The sequence below is a fragment of the Colias eurytheme genome, chromosome 20 (genome assembly GCF_061535395.1).
Source record: "Colias eurytheme isolate Ceu_HAF_F1 chromosome 20, ilColEury1 Martin Lab GWU primary, whole genome shotgun sequence".
NCBI classification, from domain to species: domain Eukaryota; kingdom Metazoa; phylum Arthropoda; class Insecta; order Lepidoptera; family Pieridae; genus Colias; species Colias eurytheme.
Window position 1 is genome coordinate 8,866,952 of NC_142999.1, and position 20,968 is coordinate 8,887,919.

General features: G+C 34.8%; 1 protein-coding gene across 5 annotated transcripts in view; it reads right to left on the bottom strand.

Moving 5' to 3' along the window:
• The window catches only part of LOC149899832 (phosphatidylinositol-binding clathrin assembly protein LAP-like), a 38,842-nt gene that overhangs the window by 3,627 nt on the left and 14,247 nt on the right, over positions 1-20,968 (bottom strand). For 2 of the 5 annotated variants that reach the window (XM_090113875.1, XM_090113873.1), the window contains exons 4-12: positions 11,868-11,888; positions 10,275-10,377; positions 9,802-9,969; positions 9,326-9,464; positions 8,506-8,651; positions 7,892-8,066; positions 5,342-5,522; positions 4,189-4,350; positions 2,131-2,242 (exon numbers count right to left, since the gene is read on the bottom strand). In XM_090113875.1, the coding sequence (XP_089970001.1) occupies positions 2,131-2,242; positions 4,189-4,350; positions 5,342-5,522; positions 7,892-8,066; positions 8,506-8,651; positions 9,326-9,464; positions 9,802-9,969; positions 10,275-10,377; positions 11,868-11,888 (1,207 nt within the window). Of the gene's footprint in view, positions 1-2,130; positions 2,243-3,311; positions 3,630-4,188; positions 4,351-5,341; positions 5,523-7,891; positions 8,067-8,505; positions 8,652-9,325; positions 9,465-9,801; positions 9,970-10,274; positions 10,378-11,867; positions 11,889-20,968 lie in introns of all 5 variants that reach the window. The other 3 variants (XM_090113878.1, XM_090113874.1, XM_090113876.1) reach the window with 3 other exon arrangements.

Genomic DNA, 20,968 nt, shown 5'->3' on the forward strand with positions numbered 1-20,968 from the left:
CGTCTACTGTGTTTCATAACCTCGCTATAATTGGACAATCGATTCAGTATCTAAGAAAAAAATCTAGCATACCTATAACGTGAAATTACAAAATTTCATAAAACATCCCATTAAATAACGCTTGATGTACACTAAGTGACTTTCAAAATAATGTTTGCTATCCTGCTCTTTTTTGTAGTGAAAAAAAGAGATGGTGAGAGTCACACGGTGTAAATGAGGCGTAATATTCTAGCTCTACTTAAAATAATTTTAACAAAATGTCGATGCTTTCACTAGCATGCTGCAAGATGCCTTAACATTATTTTTTCAAACTTAAGTATTTGGAAGTATAGGTAAACCAGAATCTGATGGCAATTAGGGAAATCAAAATTTAGAGTGTGCAGCCCCAGGGAAAATGGACTGAACGATCTTGATACTGCGTATTTTTTATTTTATCCTCAATATCATTAGTCACATTACACAAGTGGATAATACTGTATTTAATAATGAGATATCCACGTATTATTATATAGGTACTTATTACATGTATAATATACATATTACTTTTCTTAATACCTATATTTGAATATATATAATTACGGCATGTGAAAATATGGATATAATGATAATGCAGATCAAAACTTATTTACCATATTTAACGATTGTTTATATTTTTTTATAAAATAAAACAATAATAAAATAAAATCATGTTTATTTTCGTATTAACACATTATAAAATTGACTTGTACACCTTGGACTTGACAAATAGCCGAATTGGAAACTCCTGTAATAAGTTTTCATAAAATTATATTTTAATCAACAAAGTAAGTACAAACAATATTATAGTTATATTTTTAGAACATTTTTAAATTAAAGTATCAAAACGGGTAAGTCCAACTTAGCAATAAAATCTTTCACGCGCTTTAAAATTGAAAACTGTGATGTGTTTGACCCTTCTTCATCGAATATTTTTCTATACACATTGTAAACAACACCTCTTGCTTGTGATCGCAGCGGTTTTATCGACATTTCGAAGATTTTGAAGACAAAATCCTAAAAATTAATCATCAACACAAATAATTTGACAACCAATTTGATAGTTGTCAAATAAAGTTGCCACATGAAAATCTCGTAATTTTTAAATATAAATATGCCATCAGATTCTGGTAGACCTATAACACAGTACAGTACGAAAGTGTAAAAATTATGTGTTTTTAATTATTTTCAATTTTATTTTTATTTGCACGGAATCAGCCCCAAAATAACTCAATAATTTTATCAATAGAACGATCTGTAAAAGGCATAGGCGTAATAGTTGTAATTTCTTACTTTTTATATTATAGCTTGTGTATTATGCACTTTACATGTGCACAAAGCTTGTTACGACACTAAGTGACCCAGATTCCTTTTGTCTTTGTGAACTTGTGAACCTTTGTGATAAATAACAGCTAAGTTTCTTTAGTGCAAGCTAAGTGTTAATACAAGATGCATTTTCTTATTATTTGATCACGAAAATTCACAAGTGTGTGTTATTTTGTGCGTTTTATGTACCAGTGTAAGCTTGTGTGTGTAATAGCAAAGGCATCTTACAAGCGTATAAAAACTTATGAAAAAAACTTCTAAATTAAATGATCACTGACACTGTACTGTCACAACATGTGGTAAAAAATTGTAAATGAATAAATTTTGTTTAACTTTCTAAATTACATGGCAAAATATTTCCGTGTGGTTTGAAATGATTGAAACATTTGTAATGCTGAGTAGAATTGGAATAGAAACAAAAAATGTTCATCAACATAGTGTTTTCAATACTATGAGTGAACTTTGTTGGATTTATTTTTCTGCATAATTAATTCAGCAAAACGATTAAAAAATAATTTTGAATACCTTCTAAAGAAGCCATACGTTTCAAAATCGAACTAATAAAATTAATCTGGTGAGCTTTTATATTTTTTTTAAACTATCACGGATTAAATATATCTTTATGTCGATATACATATATCTAGTAGGTACTTTTGCTATAATTTAAAAATATTTATATTGCATTTTAAACATTTTTTTTTTATTTTACTCATTATACTTAGCACCAAACAGTTTCAATCAATCCACCCCACACGTAGCTGTACACAAACAAACACACAAACAACTCACTTCTGCGCGGACGCACTCTTGTTGATCGTCAGATTGTTGGCTAGCTGAGCGAGCGACGAGTCCAGATCACCGGTGAGCACTTTGCTCGGTTGTTGTTGTTGCTGTTGTTGACCTGTTGAGTTTTGTTGTTGTAAATGTTGTTTTAAGGGCCGATTTTTCAATGCTCGGATAAAACTTATCCATCCAATATAGTATTATACGATAATATTAAAATGTCACGTAAACTGTCAAATACGGGCAATTAGAATACGTTTTTAAAATGGTAGTTTTATTCATTATTCGACGAATAAGTTTTAACCAAGGATTGAAAAATTAGCCCTAAGTTGTATGGCTAGCTAAAGAGGCTTTTACATTAGAAATAAAAGGCTCTTTATAATCTACCGCACGAGAAATAAATAAAATGGTGTTTAAGTTCAGATGGTAATGGATAGACTAGCTAAAAAAAATAAGCTGTATCAAAAACCTTAAAAAGTAGTTCGTGAAGTTGAACATTGATGCAGGGATCGTTAAAATTGTTGTTCTAAGTCACATTACAAGGGAATTTATCTATGGAGGTTATTATATGAGAAATAAGAATATCCTTGTTGAATATAATATGGATAGATCAAATTATTGTATTGAATCGGTAAAAAATCTATAAGCTTGTTGAGAGCTAATAGGTATACGAAAAAATCTATTTATTTCAATCAATCCAACGTGGGAGGATTGATCTTAGCTATAATAAAAAAAATCAAACTAAAAACGTGAATGTAATGTTTATTCACATACATTTTGTGATAGTATGTTATTTAGATAAAACTTTGTTTATAAGAAAAAAAACGTGATTCATCGTATGCAAGCTTAATGCGTTAAACATAAAATGTATGTAGTTCGCAGTTAATTGATTCAAAAAATGAGTTTCTAATTATTCAATGACAATTATTATATTAAGACCTGATGTTTGTATTATTGTGGCGAATTATAAATTGTAACAATCTTATGTGTAACACAGATGATACATTGCGAAATAAAATCTAGCTGTAAAACAAAAAAAATCAACAATATAGCCATGCATACAACACGACTTCTAGAAACACAAAACCTAAACGCTGAAAAATTAAACACAAGTTAATAACAAAAAAAATGTACAATTATATACAGTGCAAAAAAAAGCTCGTGCTAAACACCGATCTATATCGAACCCATAGCTGCCATCGGCACCATCGGCTGTCTGGCCGGCGAGCCGAACATCATCGGCTGGGCCATCGGTTGGGCCATCGGTTGGCCCATCGGCTGCATCACGCCCATCATATCGGCGAACGGCTGGGCCATCGGTTGGGCCATGGGTTGGGCCATCGGTTGTTGGGTGATTGGCTGTTTGGCGGGCGATCCGCCGAGGGACATTCGCATGACGTCCTCAAGGTCGTCGAACGCGGACTTTGGCTGCGGGTTGGGTGGTGGGGGGCGCGCGGGCGACGCGGACACCGGCTGCGGGTCTCCCATACCCATGAACGGGTTCGCTTGCGTGACACATTGTGCGTGAGTATGGCGTACGGTCAGCAAATAAGGTGGGCATATTTTTTTTATTATAGTGTTTATGTGTCAATGTCATTGAAATAATTATAAATATTATGTCACAAAAATTGTACAAGGTTTTTAATTATAAAACATAACTTTCATGAACTTAAAAAAAATGTTATTCAAGCCTATTTCTTTACATGTTTGAATTTAAACTTTGACTATGACACCTATTGACATTGGAACCTTAGCTCTTTCATTACCCAATACGCTGACCGTACGCAAATAACATACATATTATAATATAATTATTTATACACCATCACCATAGAAAATTAATAAAAGTTATTGGGGTTACCATGTGTCACAAACAATACAGAACATTACCGACAAAGATACCAGAAAAATTATCATTTCTTGTGCAATATACCAAATCTACATTAACCAACCACTATGAAGTTCACACGAACCGCTCATATTACTTAACCGAGGTCGTTCACACCGCGCCTAACCACCGTGAAGTTGACACATGCCAACCCTTGTGAACAGATCGCCGCTCACCTGTCGCGTCGTTGCCACTGAAAACGTTAGTGAAGCTAGCCTCAGAGACGAAACTGTTGGCCGACGTTGCGCCACTTGTTGCGCCACTCGTCGCCGGGAACGTCGCCGCGAAACCGTTGCTCTGTTGTTGCCACGCGGTGGCGTTCTGTTGCGGTTGCCCGCCTAGAAGTTGCCAGTGGTAACAATGCAGTACATGTCGACGTTTTTTGTTACGTTGGTGTGGATGATGGGTGTTATTTACCCGACTGCGGTTGAAAGTGGATGCTATTCAAATGTGTCAAATGAATGTATTTGTTTTGAGAGAAACATTTAGAATGTTCTGGAATGAAAGTGGTTCGATGGATAGTCTTGATAAAGTCTTAATCGTGAGAGTAACACTGGAAACAACAATGAAAATGGAGACTGAAATGGCGAATTGTTGCCAAATGACATATTGGAATGTTTTATGTTAATTATGTTCTATGGAATGGTATATCGAAATGAAGCATCGATAGTAAATATATTTTAGCAGTCGGGTATTCATGAATAATAAATTCTACAAAGAGCAAATTGGAAACCATCACATTCTTGGGAGAACCAATGAAAATAATTTTCTACAAATAAAAAAATTGCAATGCATGCATATTTAAAACGATATAGAAAATTTAAACTAGGGGATCCTAAGTACTGCATCGATATTTTTAGCTTTTTCCTTTGAATACTTACCTACTGCCTTGTCTGTGCTTTTATACTAGGTGCAAAATTATTTTACAGTGACAAAATCATTATATACACAATTACAAATTATGCCTCTTCACCTTAAAAAGCGTTTAATATTGCGTGTACTAAATGTTATTAATTTTAACTACACACATTATTAATCTATAACATTATTTTGTTAGAACTACGGTATTTACACGAACATTGAATTTATTTATACGACATAGTATTATTTAATATAATTACTTCGATTCCCATTATCAGGTCAAACTATTCTTAATTTTCTAAATCATAGAAGAACAGAACGTCTGATCTGACCAGACGAAATAAATCGTCTTCGAACAATTACCTTCCTATTTTCACCCTAATAATTTGTCCTACATCAAAACGACCGATAATTATTCTCGTATCAAATACCCGATTTTTATTTTATTCTTATTTATCCTACACTTACCTCCAAACATGTCAGCGAACGGGTTGCCGAGCGACAACAGATCGTCAGACGCCTTGCTCGCCGTGCTCGTAGTGTCAGACGGCGTCGGACCGAACAGGTCGACGATGTTCTGCGTCTGCGTCTGCGGCTGGGTGGACAGGAACGGGTTGTTCGCTGAGTTCGTTGGCGATTGGACTTTATTCTGTAAGTTATGGTCGATATTGTATTTATAGTATGTTGTGCGTTTTTCTGGTGGAATATTGATATGGAGATGGGAATTTCGTCTTTATTTTTAAAGAGTGTAGGTCGATTTTGTAAGAGTTATGGTCGATATTGTATTTATAGCATGTTATTGTGCCTTTTTCTTGTGGAATGTTGATATGGATATGGGAATTTCGTCTTTATTTTGAAAGAGTGTAGGTCGATAATGTAATTGACCTGGTGGTTCGAGATGGTGCGTTTTAGGGAGATGGGATTTTGAACTTTATTCTGTAGGGAGGTAGGTCGCGTTATTAACAAAATAAAATAGATGGTAAGAAAGGTAATAGATACTTTACTTTAAAAGGAACTAAGGGAAAGTGAACTTAATTCTGAAGGGCAGGATTCGTGATAATTAATAAATACTTCATGATCAAGTAATGATAACATCCCTTGTTGCAATCAAATGTTACGTTATTGCACATAAGATCCAAACAGATAAGCATATACAAGTCCCATGATATGCCTTACAAGCAATACATATGTTTTAGTAGGGGAGCCCAGGATGCTAAATGTGGATTTACTCGAGCGTCACGGGAACCTATTAGAATTGGTAGATTAGACCATAGCGAGAAAAAAAGGTCCTATAATGTTTTCACTTTTAGCGGTGGGGAAGGGTTTTTTGATTTTTTTTAAATTTAAAAAAGAAAAAAATTGGCTTGGAAATACTCAAGCGCGTTAGATATTGATATTTTGCATGCTCCAGGACGTCACTGAAAAAAGTATACGTTAATCTGACGATTTAAGTGGCGATTTAATCGCTATGAAGAAAGGGTAAAAAATTAAAGTAATATTATTCGAGCGCGTCAGATTAATATATGGGGGGGTTAATTACAATATAAGAAGTCCCCATTTCGCTAATCTGACGATTCGAGCTCAACCTTAGGGAATTATGGATTATTCAAATTTTCCAGCTGGGCCCCTGAGCGCACCCACCAACCATAACTGCTCATATTGACTAGAGGTACTAATGAATAGCTAAGGTACCGTCCCTTATAGTAATCTGACGCGCTCGAGTAAATCCCAAAATCCCCTCTTGGCCTCCCCTACTATTTATAATCCCACAATCTTGAATAATTTTTTAGGCAAAAAACGAAGTTTACATACAAAAAACTAATTTTAAGCTAAACATTTTACGACGGATCTGGACATCAACGACATAAATACACAAATGACACATGATTCACCAATGAATGACACAAACTTTCGCGCAATAAATATCGTGGTTCCCATAATGATTTTTAACCCGATTTAATTCGCACAAGACATAAAATGACAATGACAACCCTGCATATGCTTGAAATGACATCACAATAAACAAAATCCTATCAAATTACCTTAATGAAGTGAACACATTCAAAACATCACACCCGTAGGTATTCCAAGTAATTTATGAACAGACTGACAAATACCCTCACAAACTTAAACTTTTAACAATAACAATATGCCCGAACATAAAAAGCTCATGAGACCCAAACGGACCCAACAAGAGCGAAATACTTAAATTTCCTTACAAATAACTCATATATTTGTGTGACGTCCTCCTCGCCAGTGAGCCCCTCGCCTTGGTATAAGTGGACCTGTGGATTTGTGCCAATTTGTGCCCTATGAGAATTTGTACTACGTTATTGTGATAATAGGATTGTGTCGTGCAATTTTTCTATTTATTCAATATAAATTAAATTGTCTTTTCTCGGCTCCTCGGTTTGTTACTTTATTTCAAAATTTTAGGGATAAAAGTATTCTGTCCTTCTCCCGGTTCTAAGCTCCCAACAAGTTTTAAGCCAAATTATTTCAGCTCTTCTTGAGTTATAAATAGTGTAAGTAATGCGACTTTATTTTATATAAATAGTTTAATTATTATTTATTTTTTCACGGATTCTATATATAATCCTGCAATGCTATTATTTAATCTCATTAAGTTTTTGACGACGAAAGCACTATTTCATTATATTTTAGAACAATTTAATACCGGCCTGCTACTAGTCCAACTTTTACTATAATATACATTATTGTTACTTACCATCGAGCAATGTTTTTATAATTTCTGTTTATCACCTGATGATCTCGAATAAAACACAGGAATTTACGTCTCTAAGACATTTTACAATAATATGTTATCTTATTAAGCTATTGCATAGCTTCTATCGCGAGCCTTGAGCGCGGGGACCGAATCGAGAAATTCCGTAACGAAAAAACGTCACACTCCCCACGGGGACGGGCGCGGAGGTGTGGCTTGAAGACATAGCATGTAATAGCTTTACCGCGGCAGTCCCCGAGTGCCACACGTCTTTTTTTTTCTCCCGTACCCACCTTGTACTGGTTCATAGCGGCCTCTTCCTCAGCCAACGCCTGCTGCCGCAGCGAGTCGTCGATGAGCAGCGATCCGTTCGCGTGCGAGTCGATCCGACCCGCGGCAGCTGCGTTTCCGAACGATGATGACGTCGACGATAGAGCGCCCATCACGTTCGCTACGTTCTTTTGCGCGCTGCAATTCGAAAAAAAAACGATTGGTAATATATTTTTATAACCTCAATTTGGTGTAAAGCTTAAACTCTTTCTCCCACTTATTTAGAGGGAGCAAGAAAACAAAGAGCATTTGTGCCGAGCACACGCGTCAGAAGTGAAACTACTTTGGCAAGATTTAAAGATACCAAAATCATCGCCTTACTCCATCAAGTGACGGGATTGCCATGATGCGACCTTGAAATTTTACTCTCAACGCGCCAAGAGAAATTTCACTTCAAAAAAATTTAGTATAGTTAAAAAAGGCTGGCTTAACAAGGGCGATGTTCCGTAACGAGTAAAGAGATTCTTCGTTGCTTTTAGTATAGTTGTTAGTTGCATCATTGTTGTTAGTTTTATTGCTAGTTTCGTCATTTTTGTTGTGGTTGTTAGAGCTGCTGTAAATATACGTTGTTTCTCACCTGGCGGTCTGAGTGGGCGTATTAGCAGCGGATCCCCGCTTGCCTTCAAGCGTTGCGAGATGTCCCTCGAGCGCGTCGAGCAGGCTGCTCGGAGCGCGAGTCAAGTCGGGGATATCACCCTTGTCTATACCCACGTTTTCTGCCACCTAGAGCGAATAAGAAAATATTTTGTTAAAAATATAATACTCAATCTATATATACATAAAACTCAAAGGTGACTGATATAGTGATCTATCAACGCACAGCCCAAACCTCTGGACGTATCGGGCTGAAATTTGGCATGCAGGTAGATGTTAGGACGTAGGCATCCGCTAAGATAGGATTTCCCGAAATTCTTGCGGGAACGGGGAAAAATGGGGATCCACGTACAAAGTCGTGGGCGGAAGCTAGTTTGAACATAAGTGCTTCTTTTTTCAGAAGTACGTCAAAGTTTAAAGACAAATTCCACCAGTGTAAACCAATTATTAAACAAACGAATTGCTATTTTTTTCTCGATCAATATGTGTGGCTATTCAATATCAATAATTCATTCCCTCATATCCATTATAATATATGAGCTTACTTAAAATGACACATACAAATGGAAATATAAATCCCTGGTCTTCATAAAGTCAACTACAAAAAAAGACGTGTGGCACTCGGGAACTGCCGCGGTAAAGCTATTGCATAGCATGCCTTCAAGCCACACCTCCGCGCCCGTCGGAGTGGGGAGCGTGAGGTTTTTTCGTTACGGAATTTCTCGATTCGGTCTCCGCGCTCAAGGCCCGCGATAGAAGCTATGCAATAGCTTAAAAAGCACTGAAAAATTAGCATAACTTACTTTCAAGAACTCTCCAACTCTATCCATCCTAATCAGGAATTTCTTATAGAGGTCGAGAGCCTCGCGGCAGTTCTTCTTGTTCATGTCGAAGTATTTCTCCAACAAGTTGATTATACCGTCGTTGTAGCACGCGAATAATCTGCAAACGAATTAAATTTTTATCACAGTTTATGGTAACAAGGATAACTTAATGGTATCCGATTATCATAACAAGAATGATCTAAATTACTAAGGACAAAAAATACTTTGATATGCAAAAAAATCTGGTCCATAAGAAAATTAACTTGAAATGTTATGTTTTACAAAAAATACAAACAAATTTAAACTTAAATACACAAAACAATAAACACGAAAAAGTTAAGAATTATTTGAAGCACGATTAATACACGACCTGCAAATCAATTAATTTACCTAAAATTGACCCATTTCTCCTGCCAACAATATCCTGAAACAAGAATCACCCACACCACACTTACCTAATGAGATCTCTGAACAGCAACATGAAGCACATGTTGATGACGCCGTTGGTCAGGTCGTTGGCTGTGCAATCGAACTCAAGCAATGCGTCCAGCTGAGCCTGCAGCACTGGTAAGGTTTTGAGCAGCTCGTCTGCATTCATCATGCGGAGGGAGCCTTCCTCTTTGCTGAAATGGTAGGTTTTGGGGTATTTAGACTATTTTGCATAAATTTTGAAAAATATGACTAAATCAGTTGTCCTGAATCATTTTAAGATCCTATACGTTTTTAAAAGAGAAAAATATTGAAAAAGGCCCTAGAAAGGTCAATAGGATTGTTTTGCTCATAATAGGTGAATGCCCTATTGTAGTCTTACTCATTTGTAAACATGAAACAGAAAGCAGAACAATTTATCTTTATATTACACTTTTTAACGTGGTAACAGTATTCCTAACAGAAACTCATCAAATAATAAATGTAAGACTAAACTCACCCCCTCTTAACCTTGCAGAAGTCGAAGGCGACAGTCCTGTAGGATAGTGCCTTCTCGTTGAGGTATTTGGCGTACCGCCGTATGAACGGTGACATATCATAGCCTGAACATTCAAAATGGTATGAGAGATGACCAAGGACTTGGAGAAACATGTAACATTGAAATTGTGGTACCCATTGGGAAGTGATAATGAAGTTCTTTATATTTTAAACTATGGCTTCTATAGATGGTCTTTTTCTGATCCTATTTAGTCTAACATGCAACAGACCTTTATTTTTGAAAAAAGTGAAAAATATGTATTTTTTCACACATGGGTTTTTACTTTTGTGATCATAATGAAAACCTCTGCATCTAATTAAAGTTTACACAGAAACTGTTCCTTCTTAAAGTCAAAATAATTATTAGGTGCTCATGAACTGGCTCAATATTTTAGAATGCCATCAAAAACTACCCAATATTTACATGAAAAGTGCATAACGTGCAAATCTAATCTACGGTGCAATTTGCTGACCTGTACGAAGGTAAGCGGCAATGTAATCCATGTTATGAATTATATTCTACACGATTTACGAATAAGGACTCTATTCAATCAACATAAAGTCTATTTTATATCGGAACAAAACTGAATGGTACCTATGAAATGTACTGAACGTGTTAAAAATGTATTAAAAGCTATTCTAGATGACTTAAAAGGTCTAACCCAATTCTTCAACATCAGTTTTTCTCGCGACCGAATATCCGAGAATTGAAACTGCTAACACATACACACCTAGAAGTGTAGTATATTTAACATCTATCAATAATTTAACTAAAGATCCTATATCATAATACTCTGTTTAAGTTCAGTCATCTCAATCACGGTTGATTTTTTTTTTTCATTATGAAATATGAAATTCTTTTTATATCTATCTCCAAACCGACATTGAACATTGAATAGCACAAAATTTCAGCAAAATGTTCTTCAACTGCGAAACAACACAAAACATCACACGAACAAGCAAGCATAGGCCTATAGTCTCTATATTTATCCCACTCATATTTATTAACGTTATCTTACATAACGTATATAACATGAAAACGAAATCTCAGTTGATTATCCACTTGGGTCAAGGTGGTCGCGGGCAAAATTCGCACGATAGAAGCTCTTAGAACAATACGAAGAAATACTACTGTAATGTCCAATTTGTATTTGTTATGACGTGAGAAACTTCATCACAATGAGGTATTACGTGATTTTATACAACTACCCTATAATAAGTCAAAACAATAGATGAGTGGGAGCTTTTCTTTGAATTAATTGATTTCTCTCCCTCCCAGCAAAGCATTTCCATCTTTTCCATAACTCTCTTAATACTCTCATAAACTCTCTTTCAAGTTAATTGATTTCCATCATAAAAAATCTTCTCTATCTTTCACTACGCTATAGACATCGTCGTTAAAGTGGAACATGATACTTCAAAATGGCAAACAGAAACAAAACCAAAGCAAGAACATCGAGGTGCGTGTGCATCACGTGCAATGAGTATGCCTAATGCACCAGAGAAGCGTGTTTATTTGCGAGTGAACAACACACAAGCCGCAGTTTCGACTCACCGATTCTGGCACCGGCGGCGCCTTCCCGAAAGCCAGGGGAAATTAGAATTCATAGTTAGAACAGTTTTATAGTAAGTGTGTGGTGTGTAGCGGACAGCGGTTGATTCATATTGCAGTTTGGCTATGGGGAAAACATATTTTAGGGAAGTGATTTATTGCAACCCTTTTTCTGAATCGTACAAATTGCAATGTTTTTCCGACCCTTACCCTAACGTAAAGGTAGTTTTAACAGCTCGAAATGGTGTGTATTTTGAGTGTATTTGAGTGTATTTAATTTAACAGAATTCGTATAGATTATCCCTTATTAAAAGCGTTCTTATTTCTTTCACATGAACGTAACAGGAGGAAAAAAATCAGAAAAATTATTTTTTCATGGTTGGGGAGCTAAACACATAACTACCTTTCTTTGGTGGTAATAAATGTTGTTAAATAACAAGTGAGTTAACTACGTTAAAATTGTATAATTTCCTATATCGTAGCAATATATTTGCAAGTAATCATCCGAATCATTGCAATCAATTACGGTATTTAAAGAAGAAATTGCTTATTAACTCCATTAATTTATGTATAACATATCTCCAATATGAATCAACAATAATGCCACTTTTACAATAACCTAAAATTGTATGCATTCGTGCTCGGAAACCAGTATTATACATTCGTCATTCAATAAATCTTATCTTATAGAGCGGTTGCATAGACGTAATATTTTGGTGAAACAAGTTATCGTATTTTACGTGTTATTATATGCAGTTAAGTGGCCTTACCTGTATTTCTAGTCGTTGAATGTATTATAATCTATTGTGATATAATAAATAAGGTCACCTCAACATGCGCGCATTTTATACAAGATATTATTTTGAGACGAGTGCGCTTATGCTTTCAGATAAAGATATTTATAAACAAGTTTTGATTAGGCGAGAAATAGACAACATGCCAGAGATATAGTCTGTGGGTGTAATACTTTTTTCAGATAATAAAAAGGACAAAGCTAGTCGTCCGCTAAACGGATGAATAAAATAAATTAGTCGTCCGATTACCGGATGAATAAAATAATTTAATCGTCCGATAACATCTATCTTCTTATATATAAAAATGAATCGCAAAATGTGTTGGTAAGCGCATAACTCGAGAACGGCTGAACCGATTTCGATAATTCTTTTTTTATTATATTCCTTGAAGTACGAGGATGGTTTTTATGTAGAGAAAACGTAAATATGTACCACGGGCGAAGCCGGGGCGGACCGCTAGTTTATCTATATAGTTAGGTTATCGGGGTTTCTTTAGAGAACTGCCGCACGTATTATAGGTTTTTTGTGGGGGGAGGAGGGCACACGTTGGTATTTGATTTTTTTTTGCGCGTCGACGGAGCCCCGCTTCGCGGGGCTCCTATTTCTGTGTAGTTTTTTTTTTAAGAAACCTAACCTAACCTAACCTAACGGCTAACCTAACCTAAACTTAATTTTTTTTTGCGCGTCGATGGAGCCCCGCTTCGCGGGTCTCCTATTTCTGTGTAGTTTTTTTTTTAAGAAACCTAACCTAACCTAACCTAAAGGCTAACCTAACCTAAACCTAACCTAACGAATTAAGGGCGAATATCTCGGCCATTTTTGATTTTAGAGAAAAGTTATTCCTATAAAACATGCTTATATTAGCGTAATCTTTACGATAAAACAATAATAAATAGGTGTTATAATGACACCAACTCCATCAAAAATTTTCTAAGTCCTGCGCCCCCTTTGCTTTAGACCAACCAACTAGCTTTAGTGTTAAAAGGTTATCTATTAATCCGAATAATCGGACGATTAAATTATTTTATTCATCCGGTAATCGGACGATTAAATTATTTTATTCATCCGGTAATCGGACGACTAATTTATTTTATTCATCCGTTTAGCGGACGACTAGACACTTCGTAATAAAAAACAATGAGTTACAGTAAATGATCAAGGAAATAAATATTTTGCTCAAACATTATTAAGAATTGATCTAAATGATGCAAGATTTTAGTATCGGCTAGATATTTTGACACACTCGTACGATGTAGAACCCAATTAGTTTCTAGGTCTACCTTCATTTGAAAGGTAAAGTGAAACTATAAATAAAAAATACAATCAGCTTTGTAAAAATAATATTGAAACCGGACAAAGGTCGTCACGTTGTCAATTTTCAATATTTTTAATGCTTTAATTACTGGTTTCCACACACGATAAGACCTCCGATAAAACATAATTACGATAAACTTAATTTTATAATTGTACGTCGATTTGACGGATCAATGAATCATTATCAACACAGTTAAAAGGACAATTATGTTTTTGTTATTACTACGATAATAATTCAATAATGTTGCAAATAAAATGTCTATTATCAGCCAAGTGGGCAATCTATGGGAGCATGGCTCTATTTATAGTTGTTATTAAAATAATAAACATCGGTTTTAAATGACTTTATGCGATCTTACCGCAGGAACTTAGTCACGTTAGTAATAATTTATAGATTAACATATTTATTCTGAATATAAAGTTCAGAAGTTATTAGATGAGATAAACCAACGGTTTATAAAAATATACATGGTCTTTTAATTTTCATAAATAAGTTTAAGGATTATGTTATTATTTACTTGTAATAAATAGATTTTATTTAGTCATTATTTCCGAAAATCCGAATATTATTTTTTTAGAAATTTTAACAGGAACCTATTACGAAAGGGCAATCTCGATTTGTAGATCGCGATAGTAGGATTCCGATAGATATAGTCGGACATCTAGTCCACTGTTTCCCACGATATACATGATTTCGGGTTCGATTCCCGGTCAGGGCAAATATTTGTGTGATGAACTCAATTATTTGTTCTTGGGTCTGGGTGTTATTATCTATATGTGTATTTATCAAATATTATGTTTATCGTCGCCTAGTACCCACAACACAAGCCTTAATTGAGCTTACTGTGGGACTAGGTCGATTTGTGTAATAATGTCCTATAATATTTATTATTTATTTATTTAAAAAGGGCAAATGACTGCGCTTTAACCAACAATGAGACAAAGCTTTATAAATTATTATCCTACTCCTATATGCGATTCTTAAGTTTCCTTACTTTATTTTCTTCCATTTCCTGTTTACTTGACGTAAATGACCTACCATCGTTATAAAAAAAATCTTCACTAATTTTATAGAGAGGAAAGTTTTTTTTTGTTTTTCGTTTCGTTGTCTCCAAAAGTACGGGACAGATTTTAACGATTTTTTCACTAATAGAAAGCTACATTCATTACGAAGTAGGTAACATAAGCTATATTCTATTTCGTTTTTAACCTCGGTCAGCCCGGGCGGAACGGATACAGTGCCAATTAAATGCGACCACCAACTTATTTTACCCTCTTTCTTCTATACTTCGTTTTTTTTAACTACCTACGTAATTTTAAAAACTAAATCGAATATAAAACAACGGATTTAGAGAGACACGTGTTACGGATACAATGCATTGCGAACACTGCACCATCTCTTGAATTCGTGTCAAAGGTCGTCCACGTAATATTAGCGAGTAAGCGGTAATGGACTGGGATTGTTGCCGTAGGTCGAGAGTTCGAGAACATTGGGGTCATTAACTGCATTGTAGGTTATTGCATTACAATTGGTTTAATTGCTTTAATAAGATCTGAGTTTTAGGCAAATTTTTGTATTATTTAGTTTCTACTAATTCCGTAACCACAAAAAACTTTAGACAGGGTTTATTTTTAAGCATGGGTTCTCTTTGATCTGGTTTTGTCGTATTTCACACAGACAACTATTGAAGTGACATATCCCTGATTTAAAGTTAGACTGTGTTTAAATTGTTTTGTGGTAATACCTTAGACTTAGAGCATTAAACCAACTTTAATGCTCTAATGGTAATACCGTGTCTACAAGTTCTTATAGGGAAAAAAAGTTAACCTAATATGATATTGTAGTTCCTAGTAGTTCTACCAGGAAACATTGTTGTAATTATTCCGATAGTTACTAAAATAAACAACAACATACAAGACCGTAAGTTTTCATGTGAAGTGTGTGTTACCTTTATACACTTCCTCTGTATACGGAAAACGTTTATTTTACTATGAAAAAAAATGTTGTGTGGTTTTATGAAACCACGGTAAAAGTGAAACTGTTCGAACGGTTCCGAACACTGCTTTGTGTAGCGCATGTCGCGTGACGGTCGGCTGCCGAGTAGGTATACCTACTCGGCAGCCGCGATACACGCGACATGCGCTACACAGACCAAAAAGTTTGAGACGATGTAATAAAAGTTTCACTTTAATTATAATAAATACAATTGGTCCATTGAAAAGTTACATTTGGGGTCGCATTTTTTAGAGGACGCAATTTTATTTTTTTGATGTGTAGGGGGGGTCAGTGTGAAGCTATCACCAAGTTTGTGGGCGACCCCACAAACTTCTGAGCGCTGTAAAACCTTAGCTATTGACGTAATGAAAAAATGTTGTATATAAAAGTTGTTCCTCGAAAAACAATCTACAAAAATAGTCTTATATCATTTCTTCGTAAAATGATAAAAAAAAGTTTTATTGAAAAATATAAATAGCTCTAATTTCTGAACATTTTCGCTTATAACTTTTTTATTTATAGTTCTACGACAAAAAGTTACTGAATCAAAGTTGTAGAGAATTTGATTTGCAACAAATAATGTTAAAATTGTTTTATTATCAGATAAATAGTTTAAGAGATATATCGTTAAAACCATTTCAACCGCTATTTTCAAGATGGCGGCCATGGGACAAGGGTGGCGACCCCACAAACTTGGTTTTAGCTTCACACTGACCCCCCCTACACATCAAAAAAATAAAATTGCGTCCTCTAAAAAACTCAAGGTCAGGCCCATAGAAATCTAAATAACAAGACACATAGAAGTGCTGTAATGTCATAATTCGTATGAAAACCGCTGTCGCCAAAATCAACACATTCAAACCGAAAGCTAAACAGTACACACAAGTAAACTATGCCTTTTATTGGACAGCTTGATTTTAGTGAAAACTAACTTATCTATTAAATTAAGCTTTTGAATATGTATCCTAACGCACGAATTTACGGTTTATTTTAGAATAACATCCCTAAGTATATGAGACTTTTTGCTCCAATACGAACAAACGTGATAATAAGAATGGTCGACTGTGTCATTCATTGTTATTTCGATTACTATGGTGACACTCGTAATACTTGTAAATATTCTATAATTTTAAGGAAAAACGGCATTATTTCTAAAAAAAAATATTTTCCGATGAAATATTATTCCTTTATAAGTATAATTACAACTTGTGGAAGAATATCCGCAATGGGAATTGCTGAAACACACCATGTATACACTCATACGTCTCCAGAGCAACTGAACAGTGACGAATGCACTGGTGATGTGCAAATCACCTGAGTGGCGACAAGGTCACGCACGCTTACGACTTCTAGTGTCTTGTTATTTAGATTTCTATGGTCAGGCCTAAAAAATGTAACATTTCAATGGATCAAATAGAATACAATAAATAAGATTTTTCAACGCTTGTACCGCATTGAAGTGACACATAGCTGACCCTATTTCAATGTGTATAACTGAGATTTTTCTATCGTTACACGTACAAAACTGGTTATTGCTTATAAATATTAATTCTATGTTGTATATTTCTTAAGTCACATATTATTCAATTTAATTAAACATATCGTAACAAAATTTGCGATACTGTCTCGTGATAGATTTATTTACTTATAAAATGTACAAAAACCAATTGGTTAAAATAAATCAAGTTTAAAAAATATTCCTACAAAAAGCACCCGATAGTGAACACAAGTTTTAATTCTATTATGATGTTTCCCCTTTCTATATTAATTTTAAACGTAAGAACTTCATATAACTCTCCCTTATTCGATAAATCGATACCAAAATAAGGCTCTACAATGTTTAACCATCCGTCCACCGAGCATTACTAATGTCAGCATTGTATATCCCTATACAAGAAACACGGAATCATCCGATTATATAAAACCGCAGTTCATCTCAGCTGCTCCAGTTCAAACAATGAATAAGGATCAATGCAGTAACTCGAATATTGTCGCGACCAAGCTAAGGTCAGTGTAACCATGTATTTCTCTAAGCGTTGGTAACTAGCATTCAATATCAGTATCAAACTAAACAAGAAACACGGAATCAACCAATTATAAAACCGCAGTTCATCTCAGTTGCTCCAGTTCAAACAATGCTATAAGGATCAATGCAGTAACTCGAATATTGTCGCGAGCACTAAGGTCAGCGTGTCGTTGAACTTTTACGGTCGACATAACCACACATAACCCAACTTTACTTCGTTTACGGAACTTTTAACAATGCATGGTATACATAGATGTGTGTAATATATGTAGCCAATTATCAATGTGATATTGGCAGAATATTATGCGTCTGAACTTTTAACAATTTATGCTATACATAGATATTAGATTCATATTAGCCAATTACCAATACGGTTTTGGGAGAATGTTTTATTAAATTCTGTTATATAAATCCTGTACCTACTCGTCGTCAATTAATAAATTTTTAAATGGAAACTTTTAAAATTCTGATGGTCTTTTTCTTATATGGACTGAAGTATAATTAAAGACAATTAAAAAAGTACCGAAACAGTTATAATTTGCTTAATGCTTATACAGTGATCTTAATCTTCTTCTCTTATATATAAAAATGAATCGCAAAATGTGTTGGTAAGCGCATAACTCGAGAACGGCTGAACCGATTTCGATAATTCTTTTTTTATTACATTCCTTGAAGTACGAGGATGGTTCTTATGTAGAGAAAACGTAAATATTATGTACCACGGGCGAAGCCGGGGCGGACCGCTAGTAGGCCATAATAAATAGTTTTACCCGACCCCAAAATATATCTCTTATCTATTTCTTAATATTATTTTACCAGAAACGTATTAATTTTAACCAATTCAATCATATGCTGAAACGAATCGAAATCTTTTTTGTAATTTTATTTTTACAATATAAATTTATAGAAGGGTACAAACATACCTATCACTATCACTAGAGACGGTAATACAAAGATTAATTACTCCTCTCGAATGCTAGAAAGCTCTAATATCCTCTTAGACTTATTGATCCAAGACCTAAGGCGCCTATTAGAATCTCTAGTTAACTTATTGCAACGAATATCAACTTCTCTTCATACATTTTTAACTAGCTTTGTGATTTGTCTTACTTTTTTTGGGAAAATAGAGGCTTTATACTAATAATTGACCTGAAAGAACTAGTTTATGTTTAGTTATCTGTAGCTCGCATTCGACCTATCACAACCATTTGCTTTGATAACCACGGTAACATATTTTACTGAATAGGACGATATTCTGCGAGGCATGACAAGCGAATATTAAAAGATAAAATATGACGCTCCAAAAAGCTAATTTCCTTGAAATGGGCCAACCGTTCTATATTCCCAACTAAGTTATAAGTCGGCTGGAGACGCGGCCAAAACGCCTGTAACATCTGGGTCATTCAGCGCAATTTAGGGGTGCGTGTTCAGTGTTCACCCCCCGCCTACATCGTACTAATAAGACGGTTTAATTTGTTTTAGAATTACCCCCACGAAAGATAATATGTATTGCCAAATTATCTTAGTTTCGTAAGGAGATTTATGTGTCTGTATTTTGGGCCTGTTCGGCGATTACCCAACATTTATAGACTTTGAGATATGTTTATGCATACACGGGACGACGGAATAAAGTTATGATTGGAATTAAATATCAGCTTTTAATTTTAAATAGCAATTTGTTACATTGACGTAACAGTCCTATTATACAACTCAATCTATACTAATATTATAAAGAAGAAAGGTTTATATGTATGTATGTATGTAAGGGTTTCACGCATAAACTAGTGGACCGATTTTGATGAAATTTGGCCCAGATAATCTTTAGACCCTGAGAAAGAACATAGGCTACCTTTTATTGCGAAATATGTACCACGGGCGAAGCCCGGGGCGGATCGCTAGTACATTAATAAGACGGTCAATGTTTTTAACCTTTACATTCACATTTGACCATCTATTCCTCCCTTTCTTATCGAACATGAACCTACCAAAAGACCATGTCCTGCAATCTCAAGTTATCTCACTATACGCTCAAAGACATCGATCCTAGGTTGAGTAACGCACCTCAAACTTGGCAACTGCACTTAATGACGCTATAGCTATAATAAAATACGTAATATATTACGTCACAATTGTAAAACGTGTGCGCGACCAAAATATACCTACGTACCTGCGTACGCGTCGGCTTATCAAATTCAATTTCTCACTTCATTACCTACCTACATATTCGCGTATACCAGATGTCGTACATAGTGTATCTTGTTAACATGTAATTTTAGTTAGTTATGGTCAAAATTGTATGTTTTATATCGGTAATATAAAGTCTAATAATAGTGCGAAAGAGTCGTAATATTGCTAGTAATATGAAATGTCGAAATTCCGGTTTAAAAAAAAATATATTTTTTTCCTCTCTGAACTCAGGATTTGATCATAGGGCCATTTAATATTATTCTCCGAAGTTATTTCTAGAGAATTTCAGAGGTTATATGTATTTTTGATGGCTCAATCGAAATATCTTCTCTATCACAGCTCTATGAAGTGATTTATTACGCACACAATAAATATAAAAGGTGTAGACAATCAATCAAGACCAGTTGACGTGCGTAAGTGGTTTGCTAATACCAATATAACTCAACTAGACAAATACATTGTCCTCACTCCTGTATCGTCTTACAATATTGATATGTTCCTTAATAATTTAAAGAAAAACAAAGGGAGTTATAAGTTTACGTCTCCTTTTCTGCGATTAAACACAGTCCGCAAAACGCAACATATATAAATAGTAGGTACCTAAATGAATGATATTTTAAATATTATGTTAAAAATGTTTTATGTAAATAACCTATACCTACAAAGCACTATGACAAACCTAACAATTTTAATAAACAGAACTGTACCGATGTTCGTCCTACACTTTAAAACTGACATCAAAAGCACATGTTCTGTTACACATAACTTCTTTCACATCAAAGAAATG